The 21,050-nt window shown below is 52.0% G+C and overlaps 1 protein-coding gene across 2 annotated transcripts in view; it reads left to right on the top strand.

Moving 5' to 3' along the window:
• The first annotated feature begins 1,633 nt into the window (after window positions 1-1,633).
• The window catches only part of PLEKHD1 (pleckstrin homology and coiled-coil domain containing D1), a 46,279-nt gene continuing 26,862 nt past the window's right edge, over window positions 1,634-21,050 (top strand). For both annotated transcript variants that reach the window (XM_017859611.1, XM_017859610.1), the window contains exons 1-6: window positions 1,634-2,058; window positions 17,426-17,519; window positions 17,888-17,977; window positions 18,181-18,257; window positions 19,044-19,135; window positions 20,162-20,214. In XM_017859611.1, the coding sequence (XP_017715100.1) occupies window positions 1,910-2,058; window positions 17,426-17,519; window positions 17,888-17,977; window positions 18,181-18,257; window positions 19,044-19,135; window positions 20,162-20,214 (555 nt within the window). In that variant the 5' untranslated portion in view covers window positions 1,634-1,909. The remainder of the gene's footprint in view (window positions 2,059-17,425; window positions 17,520-17,887; window positions 17,978-18,180; window positions 18,258-19,043; window positions 19,136-20,161; window positions 20,215-21,050) is intronic.

The following is a 21,050-nucleotide window of genomic DNA, read 5'->3' as shown; positions in this document are numbered from 1 at the left end:
CCCATAGACCCAGACAAAAACATGGATTTTTACCATCTCTGGAAATATCTTGCTTTGGGCACTCGGATTGGGTTTACTTCTCATGGTGATCTGATCCTCCCTCCGTCGCATCCAAAAACAAAGGAAAATACAAGAACAAATATGGGCTACCTTTCTAGAATTGAGGCAAAACAAAAAGGGGGAAATGCAGGGGCCATTGAAAATAATATGCTAAGAATAGATAAGGCTCAAGGACAGTATCTCTAGCTAGTTGCACTTTCAATGAACTCCAGTAGTCAAGGACAGTATCTCTAGTTAAACTTTTAATGAACTCTAGTAGGCGCCAAGAAGACAGACAAAATAAGAAAGAACTTAGAGACAAAGAACTAAGCAGAAGGTTATATCTGGGTGCAGAAAGTTTGTTTTACATTATGTTATTTTTGCTGACGTGGGATTTATGGAATATAAATAAAGTGAGGCGGAGACTCTAGGCGTGGCCGCCATGTTCTTTGTCTTTGTCTCTTGTGTCTGTTCATTCTCCACCACCCCCCGGCACGGTCCCCAATATGCTTTTTACCATGAAGTATACCTCAATTTTAAAACTTGGGGCAAATTCATAAAGCCTGTCTGTAAACTGATCTGGCTCTGGGGCTAGCCATTTGCAAACTTCTGTTGCAATCCGACTTCCAGAGGCGGCCTTGGCTCCTTGTACAGGAAAAGCGCGACTGCAGCATGGTCTGGCTGGCAGCCGCTCACTGCGCGGTCTCCACGCCTGGCAGGTGGCGCCGGGCAGGCAGCTGTGCCAGCCTAGCATTTCCACTGGCCGGGAGGAGGCGATCCCCTGGGGCCGGCCGGCATCTCCCTGGCTTGAAAATGAGCGGGTCACCCCAAAAGCCAACTCCAAAAGGAGCGGAAGCGGATGGAACAGCGGGCCCCAGGGAGGGCGGGCCAGGCGCGCAGATAAATCAGGGACACACACTGCACTGAAACCTCCAGACTGGCGTTGAGTGCCAAATGCCGATACAGACCCGGTCAAGTTCCAGGAAGAGAAATCCGATCCGATGCGCGCGAGGCGGCGGGGAGCACAGCGACACCCACCTGACGGGGGAAGGGGGGCACCCAACCTTGATGGAGCCCCTCCCCGGGCGGGCACTTCGGGCACTTTCCGAAGTCCTACCTGGCCACCCGCCAGCCCGGGTAGGCACCAGCATCAGGAATCGCCTCTTCAAGGGGGAGAAAAGCCAGGCCGCAGCCGTTCACGGAGAGATAGGGACTGCGCTGGAATTTCAGGCCCGGGTGTGCGACCCCACGCCCTCGCTCAGTCCTCTCCTCCATCCTGAGGCGAGCAGGTGTCTGCAGGAGTGCCTCCAAGCCCATTGCAAAGCGGACGGGTCCCCCGTCTCCATGTCGGCGCTGCACGCCGAGAGGGACCCCGGGGTGGTGTTGGGCGCGAGGGCGGGGGCAGGGACGCGCTGCGACCGAGTCCCCGGACCCTGCGACCCGCAGGGACCTTCCGGACGCACGGAGCCCGGCCCTCCAGCCGGCGCCCGCCCTGATTGGCGCCCGAGGCCGGCCTCCCGCCGGCTCACCTGCCACTCCCAGCCAATCGGGGCCACCAGAATTGGGGCTGTCGCCGGGGGGGAGGGGAAGATGCTGCCGGACCGAGGCTGAGCGGCCCTCCCCGCCGAGTTCCCGCCGGGCCCTCTGCAATCCCGAGCCCGAGCAGCCGGCTGCGCACCCCGCGCCCGCTTCGCGCCGCGTCCAGTGCCCAGTGCGCTTTGATGCTGCAGCTCCGGGCCGGTGCCGCTCCGCTTCTCTGCTCGCTGGGACGCCCCCCGACGGCTCCGTCCTCGCCCCTCGCCCCTAGCCCCGCGTCCCTGCTGACCCCGGGAGGTGGGGTCTGGGCCGGGCACAGCCCCGCTGAGGCAGGATGTTCACGTCCAAGTCCAACTCAGTGTCGCCCTCACCGTCCCTGGAGCAGGCCGACTCGGACGCGCTGGACATCAGCACCAAAGTGCAGCTCTACGGCGTGTTGTGGAAGCGGCCTTTCGGGAGGCCGTCCGCCAAGTGGTCCCGGCGGTGAGTGCGCCCCCGCACCCCGAGGGGAACCGCCAGGGAGAGAGCCTGGGCCTCGGCACCCCTCCCGCCCCATCCAGTCTCCATCATGCCTCTGCCTTCCTGTGTGACCTTGGCGTCACCCCTTCACTCTACAGTGGCTCCCGCGGGAAAATGTGGACCTTAGTCTGGGACAGGATGGGAACCCCTGCCCTGGGGCGGTGGCGAATTCTCTGTGGAATGAACCTGACCCTCGAGTGGGAATGTTGGGTGTGGGCAGAAGAGACCATGGTCAGGGTGGGATCCCAGCTAGCTCAGGTCAGGCCAGACTGAGGCGAGGGAGAAACTCCTTCGTCTTCACAACCCCTCACCCAGGCCGCGAGGACCGGGCCTAGAGTGTCTCCCTCCTGCCAACCACCCCCGCTTAGATGGAGAGGGACCTGGCCCTTCTGAAAGGCTCAGGCCAGGGAGGGAGGAAGGGTAAGGAAGGGTGCTTGTCCACGGGGAAGTGACCTTGGCAACCCCTCCAACTGTCCCTGGAAATAATCTTTTTAAAAGTGAGCACAGGGAAGGGAGATTCCAGGAGGGAGGCAGCTGGAGTGAGGAAGGGGGTAGATTGGTCCTGACAAGGACTGATCCTTTGAAAGAGGTGGTGGGAAGAGACAGGGTAGTCCCAGCCATCCTTCAGCCCTAGCTGCCTGGTCCCCAAGTCAGACTCAACTCCCCGGACATAAGTAGACACTCTCCACTTACAAATGAGCCTGGGAGGTATTGAGGGAAGAGGGAATTCACAGCCCTGGACTGCAGGAAGCTCCCAACTTCTGGACAGTTTCCACTCTCTAGTCAATTTCACTTCTGAGAGTCACTACTGGTATGGCCTGGAGAATGCAGACCCTGTCCAGCCCTTCCCTGGAGGTATGACCCTTCCAGGAAACCAGGGGTAGCCAGATGCCCCTTCCCCATCCCACACTACGAGTCTGCCCATGAGCAGAGGGGGCCTCCAATGTTCCCAGGACCACAGATCATGTGGATGTGGTAGTGGTGGGTGCTGATGTTCTGTTCTGATGAATAATTTAATGTCTCTGTAAGACCACAGAACAAATGGAGCTGTGGACAATATCCCACGTTTTACATCTCTGGTTTCATGTTGTTTTGTTACTTCTGACAGTTTTCTCTCTGGGATTTAATAGGATACAGGCTTCTTGAGTTCCTCCAAAGTTGAGCTTATCTCTGACCCCCTAAATGGAGGCTTGGAGCAACATGGAGAGCATTTGGGGGAGCTTCCAGCGTTGAGCTATGTGCGCTACAGCCCCCGGGGCCAGAAGAGCTGGGGTGGAAAGGCTGTGTTCAGATTCAAGCACAATTAGCAGAATATCTCCCCCCACTGCCCATCTCTCTTCTGCCTCAGCAGCTCCAGATAGTCAATCTTTCTTTTCTATTGGGTCTGGCTGCTGTTCTGGGTCCTGTCAACCGAGACTTCCCTTGCCAGACATTTTCACCTGACTGCATCCCTAGAAAACGCTAGGTGCCTGTAACCCCCAGGGTATGTCCCCTGGTCCTCCCCTTCACCACTGCAGGTACATTGGGAACCTGGTCTCTGTACCCATAATTGATTCAAAGGCTGGGAAGTGTCAGGAGTACAGGGCATAGGTCCCCAGCTAAAAGCACAGAGGTGGTGCCAGGGAGGCTTGGAGAGGTTTAGCGTCCCCCCACCAGAGACTCCATCTTCTACCCCATCCACTACTGTGGTCCCCACAGCCACCCAAAACTATCCAATCAGAGTCTGAACAGTATGTATGCTCAGCTAATACAGCTAAAAGTCAAGTCCTTTAGCCCCCTTCCAAGGAGATTGTTACCTGGGTTCCCTTCCTTTGTAGGAATTCTGGAGCTGCCACTGTGCAAAGACTACCTGGGGCTCAAGAAAGAATGAACATCCCACCTGCCCACTCTAGGCCTCTGTGTTCTCAGTTCTGGGAATACACACACACACACACACACACACACACACACACACACACACACGCTATTTAGCCTTGGGTCAGTGACAGAGCCAGCCAGAGAGGGCCTGGGTGTGGGGAAGAATGATGCTCAGCTCAGCCCCCTCTCACTTCCCATCAGGGCCCCCTGGGCCCCAGCTTCCCATTTGTAAAGTAGAGTCTGTGGGCTCAGCTAATTAGCAGCCACAGGAAGACTTGGGGACAGAGCAGCTCAGGGCTGCCACTGCAGAGCCTTGCCATTAGGGCGATCGATGCCCTGGCTGGGGCAGCTAAAGGGAGGGGGCCTGGAAAGGCTCAGTGCTGCATTAATAAAGAATGGGCTGGATAGAACTGGCTGTGGCCAGCTGGGTTCTATAAAACCTTTTCCACTCAGGGTCTTTACTCTTGCAGAACATTGGTGGGTCCCTGACTCAGGGGAGCTAAGATTCATGGTGTCCCCCTGGTGCCAGGGGAATGAGCCATGGAGACAGTGGCCATGTGTCCCAAATCTCAGGCCACAGCCTGTGCAGTGTGTAAAGATTATCTGTGCAGATGAGGGTCACCATACCAAAAAGACTCGAGGAGACTTTCTTCCCACAGGGATTTGGAACCCAGGGTTTTGACTTTGGCTCTCAGCACTGCTGCCCAGAGGTGACACCAATGCCGAGCTTTCTCAGAGCAAAGAGAAGAGCCTATCATGCCAACTTCACCGCACTAAGCTCAGTCTCACCCTAGTGACACTGGGGTTTGGTCTCACTTTCTGGCACCCCTGGCATTCCCCTCAGCTGGCTGTGTGAGGTATCCCACAAGCACAGTTGTAACATTTCTGCCGTGGAGGGTGCCTGCAGGACCCCCTTTCAAAAATAAACTTCTATTCTTCAAAATTCTACCAGAGTGGCAACATAGGGTGTGGGGAACCGTAGCCGGCGGCAGTTGAGGGGCAGGATCTTCTGCTGATGTGTGCGGGAAGTTGAGGAGGCTCTTTCAGCACTGATGAAGAAGAAGGACTTGGAGAACAGTGTCTCTGCCTCCAGAAAAAAAAAGTAGTGACCAAATTACTTGATTCTGGAGATTTCATAGTGTTTTTCACTCTCTGGCTCCTTGTTCCAGAGCTGTTCTCCCAAGCCCACTGATAGGAAACTGAGGCACAGAGGCAGGGGGAAGGTGCTTTTCTGAGTCTCCTCAGATTCCTCTACCCTCTCCCCTTTCTGTGCTGGTCGCATCCAGGTTACAACGAATGCTTGGGTTAGGGAGATGGGCGCACTCTCTGGATCACACAGCCATAAATGAAATGATACACATCAGGTCAGGCTTCACGGTGGTCATGTGATCATTTACCCAGACCAGGTCTGCCAAAGTTAAGTGAGTTAATTGTGCAAACAAGTGACATTTCTTTCTCACCCACTCCCCAAGGAACTGCACTCAGTGGCTGTTGATGTCCTATTTGAAAATGAGTCTCACCTGTGTGAGGGTCAGACCTCCAGCTTGCAGACAATTCAGCTTCCTTATCCCCAAGTCTTAAAAATAACAAAGTAATTGCTTCTGAGAATAGCTGTGGGTGTGGTAGAAAGTGCATCTAAGGCCGGGTGTGGTGGCTGGTAATTCCAGCACTTTGGGAGGCCAAGCGGGTCGGATCACTTGAGGTCAGGAGTTGGAGACCAGCCTGGCCACATGGCGAAACCCTGTCTCTACTGAAAATGCAAAGATTAGCCAGGTGTGGTGGTGGGTGCCTGTAATCTCAGCTACTCAGGAGGCTGAGGCAGGAGAATCGCTTGAACCTAGAAGGCAGAGGTTGCAGTGAGCCGAGATCAAGCCACTGCACTCCAGCCTGGTGGACAGAGCGATACTCCGCCAAAAAAAAAAAAAAAAAAAGGAAGTGAATCTAGGCTTAGAGGCAGGTGCTCCAAGTTCCAGCCCCAGCTCTGCCAGTAACCAGTTGCATGATTCAGACTGTGGCATTTCACCCCACTGGCCAGCAGTATCTCATCTATAGAGTGGGAGTGGGATGGGTCAAATAGTATGCCACAGATGACCCCAGAGGTGCCTTGAGTCTACTACAAGGGAATGGGGAACAGGGGTCCAGCTCCAAGTCTCTCTGCCCACTTCAAGCAGTACCTCTGCACTGTTATGTTTTGTTTGTTTGTTTGTTTGAGACAGAGTCTCCTTCTGTCACCAAGGCTGGAGTGCAGCATCGCAATCTCAGCTCACTGCAACCTCCGCCTCCCAGGTTCAAGGAATTCTCATGTCTCAGCCTCCCGATTAGCTGGGATTACAGGCACATACCACCATGCCCAGCTAATTTTTGTATTTTTAGTAGAGATGGGGTTTCGCCATGTTGGCCAGGCTGGTCTCGAACTCCTGACCTCAGGTGATCTGCCTGCCTCAGCCTCCCAAAGTGCTGGGTTTACAGACATGAGCCACCTGTTATATGTTTTACACCAGCAGTCCCCAACCTTTTTGGCACCAGGTGCCATGACTGGTTTCATGGAAGACAATTTTTCCAAAGACAGGGGTGGGGGTGGTTTCTTTAGGCATTAGATTCTCATAATGACTGTGCAACCTAGATCCCTTGCCATGCACAGTTTACAGTAGGGTTTGTGCTCCTATGAGAATCTAATGCCGCCACTGGTCTGACAGGAGGCAGAGCTCAGGCGGTAATGCCAGCCACGGGGAGAAGCTGTAAAAACAGATGAAACGTCACCTGCTCATCTCCTGCTGTGTGGCTGAGTTCCTAACAGGCCATGGACTGGTACTGGTCCAGGGCCCAGGGGTGGAGGACCCCTGTTTTACACATTATGGTTGTCTTACTGTTGTTGGAATAGTTGGGCTAAGTTTTTTGAGCCCCCTTGGACTTGATAATCTCTCTGAACTCTAATGTATCATGACTCACGCATTTCACAGATAGGATTCCTGCTGTTCTGCCATCTTAGACTGGATACCAGATGAGAAGCACGGGCCAGGATGACCTTTTCCTGAGCACAGCAGGCCACCCAGAATGGACACACGGGACACATACTGGGGGCTGTGTCATTTCCACCTTCCTTCTGCCAGTTCTGGAAAGGATACTTCTGAGGGCAGTCCTTCTCCAGCTCCACCGCCCTACATAGCCATTCTCAGTATCCAGGAGGCTCAGAGAGGCGGGAGACGGGCTGCTGGGCCTATTCCGGAAGTTTGTGCCTGGGGAAGAGGGGAAGCCAGTCTGGATGTTCGCCTTCCCGGGAAATGTAACTCATGTGTAACTCACACATACACTAGGCTCTTGCTGCCCTCTTGAGAGTGAGATAAATTTGGTCCCAAGACCAAATCCCATGTCTAAAGGAAGTCTAAAATCTGTACCAAGGTTTCTATTAATCCCCAAGAGGCTCTAAACTAGTTTTTTTGTTGATGGATTAATTTGCTGACCAATGTACATGGTCCTTGTTGCACAACCAGAGGCAGAACTCAGCTTTTTTTTTTTTTTTTAAATTATTATTATACTTTAAGTTCCAGGGTACATGTGCACAACGTGCAGGTTTGGTACATACGTATACATGTGCCATGTTGGTGTGCTGCACCCATTAACTTGTCATTTACATTAGGTATATCTCCTAATATTATCTCTCCCCATCCCCCAACCCCATGACAGGTCCTGGTGTGTGATGTTCCCCTTCCTGTGTCCAAGTGTTCTCATTGTTCAATTCCCACCTGTGAGTGAGAACATGCGGTGTTTGGTTTTCTGTCCTTGCCGTAGTTTGCTCAGAATGATGGTTTCCAGCTTCATGCATGTCCCCACAAAGGACATGAACCCATACTTTTTTATGGCTGCATAGTATTCCATGGTGTATATGTGCCACATTTTCTTAATCCAGTCTATCATTGATGGACATTTGGGTTGGTTCCAAGTCTTTGCTATTGTAAATAGTGCCACAATAAACATACATGTGCATATGTCTTTATAGCAGCATGATATATAATCTTTCTGGTATATACCCAGTAATGGGATGGCTGGGTCAAATGGTATTTCTGGTTCTAGATACTGTTTTCCACAATGGTTGAACTAGTTTACACTCCCACCAACAGTGTAAAAGTGTTCCTATTTCTCCACATGCTCTCCAGCACCTGTTGTTTCCTGACTTTTAATGATCGCCATTCTAACTGGTGTGAGATGGTATCTCATTGTGGTTTTGGTTTGCATTTCTCTGATGACCAGTGATGATGAGCATTTTTTCACGTGTCTGTTGGCTGCATACATGCCTTCTTTTGAGAAGTGTCTGTTCATATCCTTTGCCCACTTTTTGATGGGGTTGATTTTTTTCTTGTAAATTTGTAAAGGAACTCAGCTTTTATTTCTCAGTTTCTCCAGCCTTCCACACTGCTGCATAAACACAGCAGCCTCTCATCAAGGTATTTATGAGTCTGGCAGCCTATCCTGAAGGGAAGCTGTGGCAAAGAGGAGGGCAGAGGAGCTATTTAAATTACAGAAGTGCAAACATCTTCAAATTGAGCGTTAGCTCCCTGGTAGGCACCCTACCTCGCTATCATTGTCAGAGATGGTGACCTCACTCTCTCTCTTGACTCTTGGATCCTCCCAGGATCCTCTCTCCTCTGCACTCTCCCATCACTCCTCCTCTCCATTGTCCTACAGGATTTTCCCCAAATTCAAATTTCTTTCACTCTGTTATGCAAAGCCCTTTCCAGCTCGTACTCCTAAACTCAGTGGCATTTGCATCTCCAAACATTAGGAAGCTCACCAGAGTGGACAGAGAGTGGATAGATCTTTGTTTAACAGGACCTGGCCAACACAGAAGATACTTGCGGTTCTAGATAACATTTTCCTTGGCTCCAACTGGACTTATCATGAGGCAGTGGTGACCATCAAGCTCTGGTTGAGCCCTTGTTGCATTCAGAGCATTGGGGAGGAGAGCAGAAGATGGGGACAAAGCTGAAGCTTAAGAAAACCCTTCCTGGGCTCCCTGATTCATGTTGGATGGCACCTGTGCCACTCTGTGACCCAAGCTAGCGTCCTGGTCATTGTGTCATCCCAGTCCCTGCTCACCCTGCCCTTGTTGAACATTTCAATGAACCTTGCTGATTTGTACCTCCCAATAACTTTACTTTTCCCTTTGCCTGGTTGTGGACTTCCCCATGGCTAAAACTACAATATGACCTTACAAGTGCCCTGTTTGAAACTTGCTGGCAGGTCTCCTTGTCTGCAGGAAGAAGTCCAGCATCTTCACAAGGACTACTCACTCTGCCCTGCTTTGTCCCTGCTCTCTGACCTAAACTCACTCCTTATTGCACCTCCCCTGCACCACTGCGCACCCTTTACACTTTCTGCCAATAATACCAGATATATTTTTATAACTTTGAACACACTATTCTCTGCCTATGCTGTTCCCTTTGTCTGGAATGGATCTCTCCTCCTTCCATTTCCTCCCAGATTCCCAAGATACTCCTATTCATTCTTCAAAGCCCTGCTTCGCTGTCACATCTCCCTTGGCTGGACCCCTAAACCCTTGATTCCTCCTGGTCTTCACTCTTCCTGTACCTAATATACACTTACAATGTTGCAATAGATTCTGGCACATTAGAATGTTGCAGTGTACTCTCCTGGTGTGTTGTAAAGTTATAGTGTACTGTGGTATGTTACAATGTTGCAGAGTACTTCCCTGGTATGTTACAAAGTTAAAGCCTACCCTGGTGCTTTACAATGTTGTGGTGTATCCTCTTGATGCTTTACAACTATCCTAGCTCTCCCATTCCCAGTTGTGTGATCTGGGGCACATTATTTAATTTCTCTATGCCCCAGTTTCCTCACCTACCTCATGTGAGGAGTTGAATGAGTTAGCACAATACTGTTACTAGAACAGTGTTTAGCACCTAGCACAAAGGAGGAGCTTGATAAATATTAGGTGTTTTGTTTTTGTTTTTTATAGTCTTTTGAGACAGGGTCTGGCTTTGTGGCCCAGACTGGAGGGTAGTGGCATGATCATGGCTTGCTGTAGCCTCGACCTCCTGGTCTCAAGCAGTACTCCTACCTCAGCCTCCCAAGTAGCTGGGACAAGCTACTATACCCAGATAATTTTTTAATTTTTTGTTGAGACAGAGTCTCCCTATGTTGCCCAGGCTGGTATGGACTCCTGGGCTCAAATGAACCTTCTGTCTTGGCCCCGCAAAGTACTGGGATTACAGGCATGAGCCACCACACCTGGCCAATATGAGCGTTTTTTTTTTTTTTTTTTTTTAGAGTCTTGTCTGTCATCCAGGCTGAGAGTGCAGTGGTGAACGATCTCAGCTACTGCAAAGTTCTGCCTCCAGGTTCATTTGCATTCTCTGCCTCAGCCTCCCGAGTAGCTGGGACTACAGGCGCCCACCACCATGCCCGGCTAATTTTTTTGTATTTTTAGTAGAGACGGGGTTTCACCATATTAGGCAGGATGGTCTCGAACTCCTGACCTTGTGATCCACCCACCTTGGCCTCCCAAAGTGCTGGGATTACAGGCGTGAGCCACTGTGCCTGGCCCAATATTAGCTATTTTTAAAATTATTGTTTTCTACACTCTTTCTCCTGCTTTTGACTATCAGCTCCCTGAGGTAAGCAAATCATCAAGCTCCAGAGCCTAACATAGTACCTGGGTGTACCAGGGGAATCATTCATGCTCTCTGACCTGAGCTGACCAGCAGCTTGCAGTCACTCTGCAGAGAGAGCAGAGATAAGCCCTAGGAAGAGAAACTATTGCAGTCACATGTAATGAGGAGGACCGGGCATCACAGAGCACAGCAGGTGAGAACTTGGGCTTTGTCAGCAGAGATAACTGCGTTCTGAGTTTGCCACTTACTAGTTGCTTAATCTCTCTGTGCTTCGGTTTCCTCACTAGTGAAATAGAAAAAACAAACACCTTTACAATGATCCTAGCTCCCCCATTCCGAGTTGTGTAATCTGGGGCATATTATTTAACTCTCTTAGAGTTGTTATGAGAAATTTAAATAAGATAAAGTCAATAAAACACTTAGCATCAGGGCCTTTGCACATGCAGCTCCTCTGCTGGAAACACCTCACCTCTCCTCAAAGATTACTTCTTAACTAGGCTCTCTCTGGTCACTGTCTTAGCAAGGTGAGTGTCCAGGCGCCTTGCGAATGCTCTTTAATCTGGATATGAAAATACTATTCTTTATGATGGGAGAGAGAGGCAGCCAGAGTTGACACAAGCCCCTTACCTCACCCATGCTCTGGGCTTCACCCCAACACATGGTGACAGACAAGGGTCACAGCTGATGGGCAGAGCTTCTCCCAGGACTGATGTTGGGTCTGGAAGGAGGGATGGGCTGCACACAGGGGGCAGGGGGAAGCAACAGATGCAGGGATAAGCCGTGTATTGGGAGGACAGGGAGCTGGCCAGCTGGGCTGAAGCCAAGAGCTCCCTCCAGTAGCAGCCGTGTGAGCACAAATGGAAAAGGAGGTCAGGGGAGAGTGCAGCTTATTATTACTGAGTCGGAACCCAATCATAATAAATAATCATTATAATCATAAAAGCAATCATTTATTACATATTTACCACCATGTTCTAAGTCTTTAGGGGAACATTATCCTGACAGCCCTGTGAGATATAGGTGTTATTACTATTATCCTCAAGTTGTATGGTGGGGGGGGACCTGAGACCTAAATATATTAGGTAACTTGCCCCGGTCACATTCCCAGTCAGTGGCAGAACTCTAACGTTGGCTACCCCAGCCTTGAAACTTACAGCCTCTGGCCCATCTGTTTCCTGGCCAGGAGCTGGATGGAGCAGCTTCTTAGGCAGTGGCTGTGGGAAGTAGGTGTAGGGACTATTGTCCATGGGTTCCAATCCCAGCTCCACCTCTGCCCTGGGAGTGTGGCTTTGCATACACTATTTTGCCTCTAAGCCTCAGTTTCCTCATCTGTGAAATGAGAATCATATGTCTAACCCTCCATGATTGTGACGTGGATCAAATACATGTGGAACCCTTAGCACAGGAGCCAACACATTAGAACAGCTGCAGAAAGGGCAGCCATCTCTAGCCCTTGGGCCATCTCTAGCCAGACCAACTGCGCAGGGCCTGGGAAGATGTGGCCCCTGGCTTGCAGTCCGAATGAGAGTGTCGGGGAACAAGGGGACTTTGGAATAAGGGGTGGGAAGAGGAAGTGTTCCTCTGTGCAGGGCACTGGGGTTCTGAGCCCCCGCCTGCTGAGAAGACGCTGAGAAGGGGCAGCTAGAATAGCAGGGCTGTCACTGACTCAGGTTTATAAGAAAGGCCAGACCTTTGGGTCCTAGAAATGTGCTTGCCAGGTGAGGCCTTCGTTGAGCAGAACTCATTCCTGCCTGCCAGGCCATCCTCCTCTTCCTCCAGGTCCATGCTAGCTCCCCTCCCTTAACCCCCACCTCCACCCAAGCCAACCTGGGGACCGGTGCAGTCAGGTTGGGTGTGGCATGTGTGATATGTGGGCCCTTCACAATCCCTACTGAACTCTGGACCTCACAGAGCAAAGGCTACCCTGAACATCCACTTTCCTTCCCCTGTCCCTTTCTATGCTGTCCTTCAGAAGCAGGAGGAGAAGAAGGGACATGACATTAGGGGCTACCTTCTGTGTGCCAGGCAAGTGCTGAGGACTTTACATGCCTCCATCCACTGGATCCTCTCTTGCCCCCTAACGATATGTGGCAATATCCCCTAATGAATCTCCCTGCCTTTACCCTGACAGTCTGCTCTCAACACAGCAGCTAGGATGAGCCTTTTGCAATGTAAGCCAGGTCACTCCTGCTCAAAGCCTTCCAGTGGCTGCCTCTCTTTCTCAGAGAAAAAGCCAGCCTCTACCAACTAGTGCTGTGACCTTCAGCAAGTCATGCCTCCTCTCTGCTTCATTTCTGCCCATGTAAAATGCAGGGAGCATTTCTCTCTTAGCATCATTGTGAGTGGTGTTAAGTGCATTAACAGCAGTAACTGCTTGGAATGAGATGTGGTGTGTGGAAAGTACTAAATAAATGTTAGCTTGATCATTATTGTCATTACCTTAGCCATAGAGCCCTCTGCAATCTGGCCCAACTGCTGCTGCCTTGCATCGAGAGCTAGGCACACTTCCCGCCTCAGGGCCTTTGCACCTGCAGCTCCTGTGCTGGAAACACCTTACCTGTCCTCAAAGATCACCTTCTTAATTAGGCTGTCCCTGCCCACCCTCTTTAACATGCATCCATGCCCACTTCTAATTCCCCCTAACCTGCTTTATTTTCCTCCATAGCACATATCAGCATCTGGCACATGACATCTCTATGTCTCATGTATTCACCATCTGACACCCACTACATGCAAGTAGTGTAAGCTCTATGGAGACAGCGATTTTTGCCTGTCTTGTTCACAACTGTATCTCCAACACCCAGAGCAGTGCTTGGCACACAGTGGCAACTCAGTAATTGTTGAATCAATGGAGGAATCTTTACAACAGCCCTAAGAGACAGTTATTTGTACCCCCATTTTATAGAGGAAGAAAGGGAGGGAGTTTGCCTGAGGCTGCAGCTTGAAGGATGGGAGTTGGTGGACCCCAGAGCCCTGTGCTCTCCTTGCCATGTGTCTAACGATCATCTGCCCACCCACTTCCCAGCCCTGGCACAGTGCTTTGCCTTAAGTGGGAGGGGCTCCAGGAGTGGCAGGAAGGCATGAAGGTATTTATGTGTTTCAGTCAGCTTGGGCTACTATAACAAAATGCCATAGACTGGGTGGCTTAAACCCCGGAGGTGTATTTGGTCACAGTTCTGCAGGCTGAGAGTCTAAGATCAAGTTGCCAGCATGGTCAGGTTCTGATGAGGGCATCTGTTCCTGGCTTGCAGATGGCCACCTTCTCAATATGTCCCCACATGGTGGAGGAAGAGGAAAAAGAGGGTGGAAGAGGTTTGATTTATTTATTTTTGCAACAGGGTCTTGATCTGTCACCCAGGCTGGAGGTCACCCTGGAGTGCAGTGGTGGTGTGATCACGGCTCATTGCAGCCTTGAATTCCTGGACTCAAGTGATCCTCTCACTCAGCCTCCTGAGTAGCTAGAACTACAGGCATGTACCACCATGCCCAGCTAATTTTTTTTTAATGTAGAGTCAAGGCCTTGCTATGTTGCCCAGGCTGGTCTTGAACTCTTGGGCTCAAGTAATCCCCCTGCTTCAGCCTCCCAAAGTGTCGTGATTACAGATATGAGCCACTGCACCCAGCCAGGAAAGAGAGCTCTTCTTATAAGGCCACAGTCCTATTGGATTAGGGCCCTGCTCTTATGACCTTCCTTAACATTAGTTACCTCCTAAAGATCTTATCTCCAAATACAGTCACATGTGGGGTTAGGGCTTGAACATATGAACATTGAGGAGACATATTGAGTTCATAGCAGTATTTCCAAAGCCATTGAGAGGAGGCGGTGGCCCTGGAGACAGTCGTGTGCTGCTCCCTGCAGTGACTGTATTCAGACGATGGAATGCATCACTCAGCCCTATCCTGAGTCCTCTGCAGATTGGTGGGGTGATGAGCACAATCTCATTTGACCCTCAAAATAACCGCATAAGCTAGTTGTTATTATCCCCATTCTACAGGTAGAGAAACTAAGGCTCAGAAAGGAGAGCTGACTTGCCCAAGGACTCCCAACCCCAGCTGGAAAATGTCAGGTCTCTCTGATGCCAAAGCCTATATGCTCTTAACTACTCTGTGAAATTCCCTTGGAACAGCCAGGGGACACCTACCTGGGCCCATGGGACTGAAGTGGGACGGACCTGTCCTCCAGGAGCCTGATGCCTCACTGGGGCAAGATGCACACACGGGATGTGGAGTGGGCCTAAGTGCCAAGTGCAGGCTCTGCTAACAAGTGCGGAAGGAGCCCAGACATCAATGTGGGCTGCGTGGGTCACCAAGGGTGGGAAGGGTCCTGCTGGCTGAAGAGCAAGAGGGAGGGCGTTTCAGGCCAAGCCGCACAATCTCCATGTGCAGGACCATGCAAGTGTAGCAGGCAGGGGACAGTGAGCTCGGCAGTTGCCTGGAGGACAGAAGGCTGAAGGGCAGATTTGGCAGAATAGCTGAGAGGTGGGCAGAGGTCAGGTGCTGGCAGGCCTGGAATGTCACTGAGGTTCTGCAGCAGGTGGTATTCGTGTGCTCTTTCTGTAGTGGGGGCAGAAAGGCCTAGGGAGAGAGTTGGCATTAGTAGGGTATCAACCTGAGCAGGGCTGTGTGTGTTATGTGGCCAGCTAGAGAGGGTAGGTTCAGGTAAAGAAAATGGGACTGGGTGCAGTGGCTCAGCCTGTAATCCCAGCACTTTGGGAGGCCGAGGCAGGCAGATCACAGGCATGAGCCACCGCACCCAGAGTTTTACCGTGTTAGCCACGCTGGTCTCAAACTCCTGACTTCAAGTGATCCACCCGCCTCGGCCTCCCAAAGTGCTGGGATTACAGGTGTGAGCCACTGCATCCAGCCTTCCTATTTTTAAAAAGAAAAGGAAGGCCGACGCCGGGGTGGTCAAGCCTGTAATCCAGCACTTTGGAAGGCCGAGACGGGCGATCAACGAGGTCCAGGAGATCTGAGACCATCCTGGCCTAACACAGTGAAACCACGTCTCTACTAAAAAATAACAAAAAAACTACTGGGCGAGGTGCCAAGCGCCTATAGTCCCAGCTACTGGGGGAGGGCCTGGAGGCAGAAGAATGGCGGTAAACCCGGTGGTGGAGCCCCTTGCAGTGAGCCCGAGATCCGGCCTGGGGGTTGACAGAGCCAAGACTCCCGTCTCCAAAAAAAAAAAAAAAAGAAAAAGAAAAGAAAATGGGTTGGCATGAGGCTCACATCAAAGCACAGAGCTGAGCTGAGCTTCCCTCAGAAGGCAGCTGCCAGTAGTCCCAGGCTTGCCTCACTGCAGCAGCTGAGGCCTTAGGAAAGGTCATGTGGCTGGTAGGACCTTCAGAGATTGTCTGACTTCGTTATGCTCACCAGCAAGGTTTCTTTATCTTTTTTTCTTTTCTTTTCTTTTCTTTTTTCTTCTTCTCTTCTCTTTTCTTTTGAGATGGAGTCTCACTCTTGTTGCCCAGGCTGGACTTCAGTGGCACAATCTTGGCTCACTGCAACCTCCGCATCCCAGGTTCAAGTGATTCTCGTGTCTCAGCCTCCCAAGTAGCTGGGGCTACAGGTGTGCTCCACCACACTCAGTTAATTTCTGTATTTTTAGTAGAGACAGGGTTTCACCACGTTGGCCAGACTGGTCTCGAACTCCTGACTTCAAGTGATCTGCCCTCCTCAGCCTCCCAAAGTGCTGGGATTGATTACAGGTGTGAGTCACAGAGCGCAGCCTCACCAGCAAGTTTTCAAGCCTCTCACTTGAGGGCCCATTCAACCAGTGGTGTGCTGGCAAATGCTTACACTAGGCTCTTGAGTGAGGAAGCTGAGGCAATTCTGTAGGATTTGACTTGTATGGTGTAAATACTCCCATCACAGCCACTATCAAGCTACCAACACCATGTGACCAAACACAGAGCAGGGAAGAGATTGACACTGTGGGCTCTTATGAGCCCATATGAGCTGGCTCCAACTCTCCCTGCATGTAAACTTTAAACTCTCATACATGTGTATGCACACACACATACACACACGCTCCACCAACTTTCAGAATCACCACCACATTCTACTCACACCCCGTCACTATAACAACACTTATTAGCAGGGGCCCTGGAGGAAGGAGCCCACACTCTGGATATCCCTCAGCCTCTGGGCTTTGAGTCCCAATCGGACCTTCCCCTAGAGGGTGCTTGGTGGCTCATCACAGCTCCAAACATGAGTCCTGGGAGAACCTGTGGGGCGGGTCCAAATGCTCCACATGTTGACATCGAGGGCGTGGCCTCCCCAGCAGTCAAAAAGCACCAAAGTCACAGAGCCCCTCAGTTAGACCTAAGTCCTGGAAGGAGACAGGGGAGCAGTCTGAGACAAAGGGAATGCCAATGTCACACTGGGGTGTTCGGGGCTGTAGATTACCAGCTTTCATGTTACTTGCCAAAGACCCATCTTAGCATCTTGCATCGTCTTACCTTCCTTCTCCTTCCAGAGGAGACTCTAAGTGGCTGGAGATGAGAGCTGAAGGGGCTGAAGGTACCCAGGGGGAAGAACCACAGCTGTCCTGCTGTGCTGAGCCGGGTGGTGGTTCAGGGAGACAGAGGCAGCCAGACCTGGAAGCCAGTAGTGGGGCTCCCGCTCCAGCTGGCCACCTGTGCAGGGGCCCAGCTGCCTGTGGGGAGGTCACCGGCCAGCTGAGGCCTTTGTGAGGATGTGGAGCTTGAGTTGGTAAGGATGTCTGAGCTGGTGCCCCCGTGGGCTCCCATGTGAGTCCAGGGCCCCCAAGGGTGCTCTTGTTGTCCCAAGAAACCTCACCCCTTCTCTCCTGGTTGCCCTTCTTTCCTCACCACCCACTATAGGTTTTTCATCATCAAAGAGAGTTTTCTGCTTTACTACTCTGAGAGCGAAAAAAAGAGCTTTGAAACCAACAAATACTTCAATATACATCCTAAGGTGAGGCGGCCCCTGCCAGGGCCACAGCAGGGGAGAGCCCAGTGTGGGCATCAGGGCTTGCATCTTGTGAGGGGATGGGACTGCTGTCTTGCTCTGGCCTAGCAGACAGTCTGGAGGGCAAATCCTCTTGGGGAAAAAGACCTCCTGCCCCTGTCCTGGGCTGGATCCCGACCCTTCTGTGCCCCAGACCCTGCTGCAGCCTTTCCTCTTCTCTCTGGACATCAGTTCTGGCCTCTGTCCTGTGGCCCCAGGGTCGAGCTTCCATCCTGGGGCACTTGTCAGGATGTGGCTTTGTCCAGGGTCCCCCAGAACCCCTGAGTGATCCCAATTGGGTGGGGTGGGGGCTGCCTGTTCTGGTTCTTCCTCAGGGCGTCATCCCTCTCGGGGGTTGCCTGGTGGAGCCCAAGGAAGAGCCCAGCATGCCCTATGCCATGAAGATCTCCCACCAGGACTTCCATGTGAGTAAAGCTCTTTCCTCAGTCTGGGCTTTGCAGGAGCAGACAGCCTCTCAGGCCCCTTCAGGAGAAACCCCCCAAGTCCTGGCCTGGGAGAGGGGCATCAGCACCCAGGGATGTGGGGTGGGTGACAGGGCAGAACTGGGCCTCCATCACCCTCAGCGTGGCTGCCTCTCAGGCATGCCCATGGCTCCTCTTCCTGGCAGGGGAACATCCTGCTTGCGGCTGAGTCGGAGTTTGAGCAGACCCAGTGGCTGGAGATGCTGCAAGAGTCTGGGAAGGTGTAAGTGCTCACAGCCAGCAGGGTGGCCTGCAGATCCAGGATGGGGTGGGCGGGGCTGCCCCGAACTCCCTGCCTCTTTGCTGGGATCCTGGTGGGGACAGGGCCAGGGCTGTGGGAGATGGCTAGGGTGGGTGAGAGGAGACAGGCCAGGTTTTAGAGCATCTGTGAGGGGTCCCCTGAGTGAGCTTGGAAAGTGTCTAGGTCACAGGTGGCAGGTGTAGGTACCATTTGTCTCCAACTCTTGGGAGCTGTATTTGGTGCCTCGTGATACCCATCTTACCTCCCCAGGTCCATAATTAATTCTAGCAAGGACAGAGCTAGTGCTTTGTAAATTAGGGTCAAGATCACAGAAATCCCCAGCTAACCCAGTCCATTTGCATGTAAACCACTGTCCTGACACCTGCCTAGTCAGGCTAAGTCATGCTTTTAGTTCAGCAAACAACACCGACTGTGTGCTCTGTGGCAGGCCTTGCACTGGGTTGTGGACATTCAGTGATGTAAAAAGCCACCCAGGAAGCAATTTCTTCCCTGCTCTAAAAGTACTGTTGGCCCAGCCCCCAGTGGCCCACTTTGCAGCCTGGGCCAGCCTCCAGCTACTGTAACTGATCCATGCTGGTGGCATGCCCAGAGCTATGGGTGCCAGAGTGAACGCAAGCTGAGATTCTGGAGGAGAAAGGGCGGGCGAGTACAAAACGTATGCCTTCTCTTTCCCCTCTACCCTTCCGTTTTAATGATTTTCTGTTTCTTCCTCTTCCCTCCTCTGTCCCATCTGCCCTCCTTCCCCAGGACCTGGAAGAATGCCCAGCTGGGAGAAGCCATGATCAAAAGCCTGGAGGCCCAGGGGCTGCAGTTGGCTAAGGAAAAGCAGGAGTATTTAGGTTGGCTGGAGGGGTGGTTCCCTAATGGTAGCAGCATGTGGGGACCAGGGGCTATAGCCAGGGGCTTGGTAAAGGACCCAGCAGGGGTGAGGGTCTCTCAGGTGGGGCTATGAGGGGACAGAGACCAGGTTAGGCACCTGGAGGGCTTTCTGGTGCAGTACGCATCCTTTTGGCCAGCATGACCCGAGGCAGGAGTGTCTGGTGGTTAAGAGTCCGGGCTCTGGATCCAGCTTCATCACTTGTCACCCATCTATCAACTGTGTATATCTTTAGGCAGCTCAGCCTCTCTAAGCCTCAATTTCCTCATCCTTAAAATCGAATTAAAAATAGTCTCTAGCTTTTAGAGGATTGGGTTAAATGAGAAAATGTCTGTAAGTGATTGAGCCAGACATGCAGTAAGGGCTTCGTAAGTGGAGTTGATGTTGTTATCCTATCCTGGGTCCCCAGGGTCTGGCTTGTCCCCAGCACCCTTGCCCCAGACCATCTTAAACCTTGCCACAGCGTTCCAGGTCCTTGTGCCCCTGACTGGTTGGTAAACGTGCACTGTTTGGGAAAGAAGATGAGACTGAGGGTTTGCCCTCGGCCTGGGACCCTCTCCCCTCTGTCTGCTTAGACACTTGGGGCCCCAGCACTGGCTCCCCTATGCCTGCTTCAGAACCTCCCCTGCCCCAGGACTCTGCCCTCCCTACTAGCCAGACATTAGTGCAGGTGGAAGGTGGGTGTGGGACTAGCCCAGATGCAGCAGCCCTGGGGGATGCAGAGACCACTTTGAACTTCCAAGGAGGAGGCCTCTCATAACCCTGTGAATAGAAAAAGCAGGATGATGATGGGGAAGGAGAATGGCAGCTTCCATCACCAGGAGATGGTCCACCCTCTGGCTGGCAGGGCTACAGGTCCCTTCCTTGGGAGATGCTGGGGGTGACAGTGATCACCTCAGGCACCAACTCCCTCAGGACCTCAGAGCACTTTCCTGATTGTGTGTGTGTGTGTGTGTGTGTGTGTGTGTGTGTGTGCTTGTTTTGGCAGACAAACTGATGGAAGAGACCGAAGAACTCTGCCTTCAAAGGGAGCAGAGAGAGGTAGGTGCACACCAGGGGCCCTCAGCAGCCGTGGTGTAATGGCTCGTGTTTCTAGCATTAGGGTGTGATGCAGGGGAGCTGGTTGCACAGAGGACTTGCTAGAAGATCAGATGGGGCAGGGAGGGGAGGCCAAGTGGGATCACAGTGCTTGCTTGGGACTTGCTGTAGCTTGTTGGCAAGAAGTGTCTTTCTCCTTACCAACTCCTGGGAGTAAAGTGAAAAGGGTGGGTGATCACCTTCGAGAGAAAGAGTCATCCAAAATGTCATCAGCTGCATCAGTAGGTAATGAGCTGCTTGTCAATGATGTTCGCAGGGGGGCTATAATGCCCGCTGTTATCCATAGAGGGGCATCTGGCAACTGAGGGTAATTGGGCTTGATGATCTCAGAAGTTCCTTCATTCTCAGAAAGTCAAAAGTCCAGAGCAGGCTAAGCACTGGCTTGAGGCAGCCTGGAGGGCTAAAGGAGACTCTTGCCTTGTCTGAAGGTGGGGAGCCACCGAAGCCCTCTTCTTCATTTAGAATCTCAGTGCAGGCCGGGTGCAGTGGATCATGCCTGTAATCCCAGCACTGTGAGAGGCCAAGGCGGGGGGATCACCTGAGGTCGGGAATTCAAGACCAGCCTGGCCAACATGGTGAAACTCCGTCTCTACTCAAAAGAAAAAAAAAAAAAAAAAAAAAAAAAAAGCCGGACATGGTAGCATGTGCCTGTAGTCCCAGCTTCTCGGGCAGTTGAGGCAGGAGAATCGCTTGAACCCGGGAGGCGGAGGTTGCAGTGAGGTGAGATTGCGCCATTGCATTTCAGCCTGGGCGACAGAGCAAGACACGGTCTCAAAAAA

The sequence above is a fragment of the Rhinopithecus bieti genome, unplaced genomic scaffold, assembly GCF_001698545.2.
Source record: "Rhinopithecus bieti isolate Rb0 unplaced genomic scaffold, ASM169854v2 scaffold_51230, whole genome shotgun sequence".
Taxonomy (NCBI): domain Eukaryota; kingdom Metazoa; phylum Chordata; class Mammalia; order Primates; family Cercopithecidae; genus Rhinopithecus; species Rhinopithecus bieti.
Note: the sequence above shows the minus strand (reverse complement) of the source record. Positions and strands in the feature narration are given on the sequence as shown.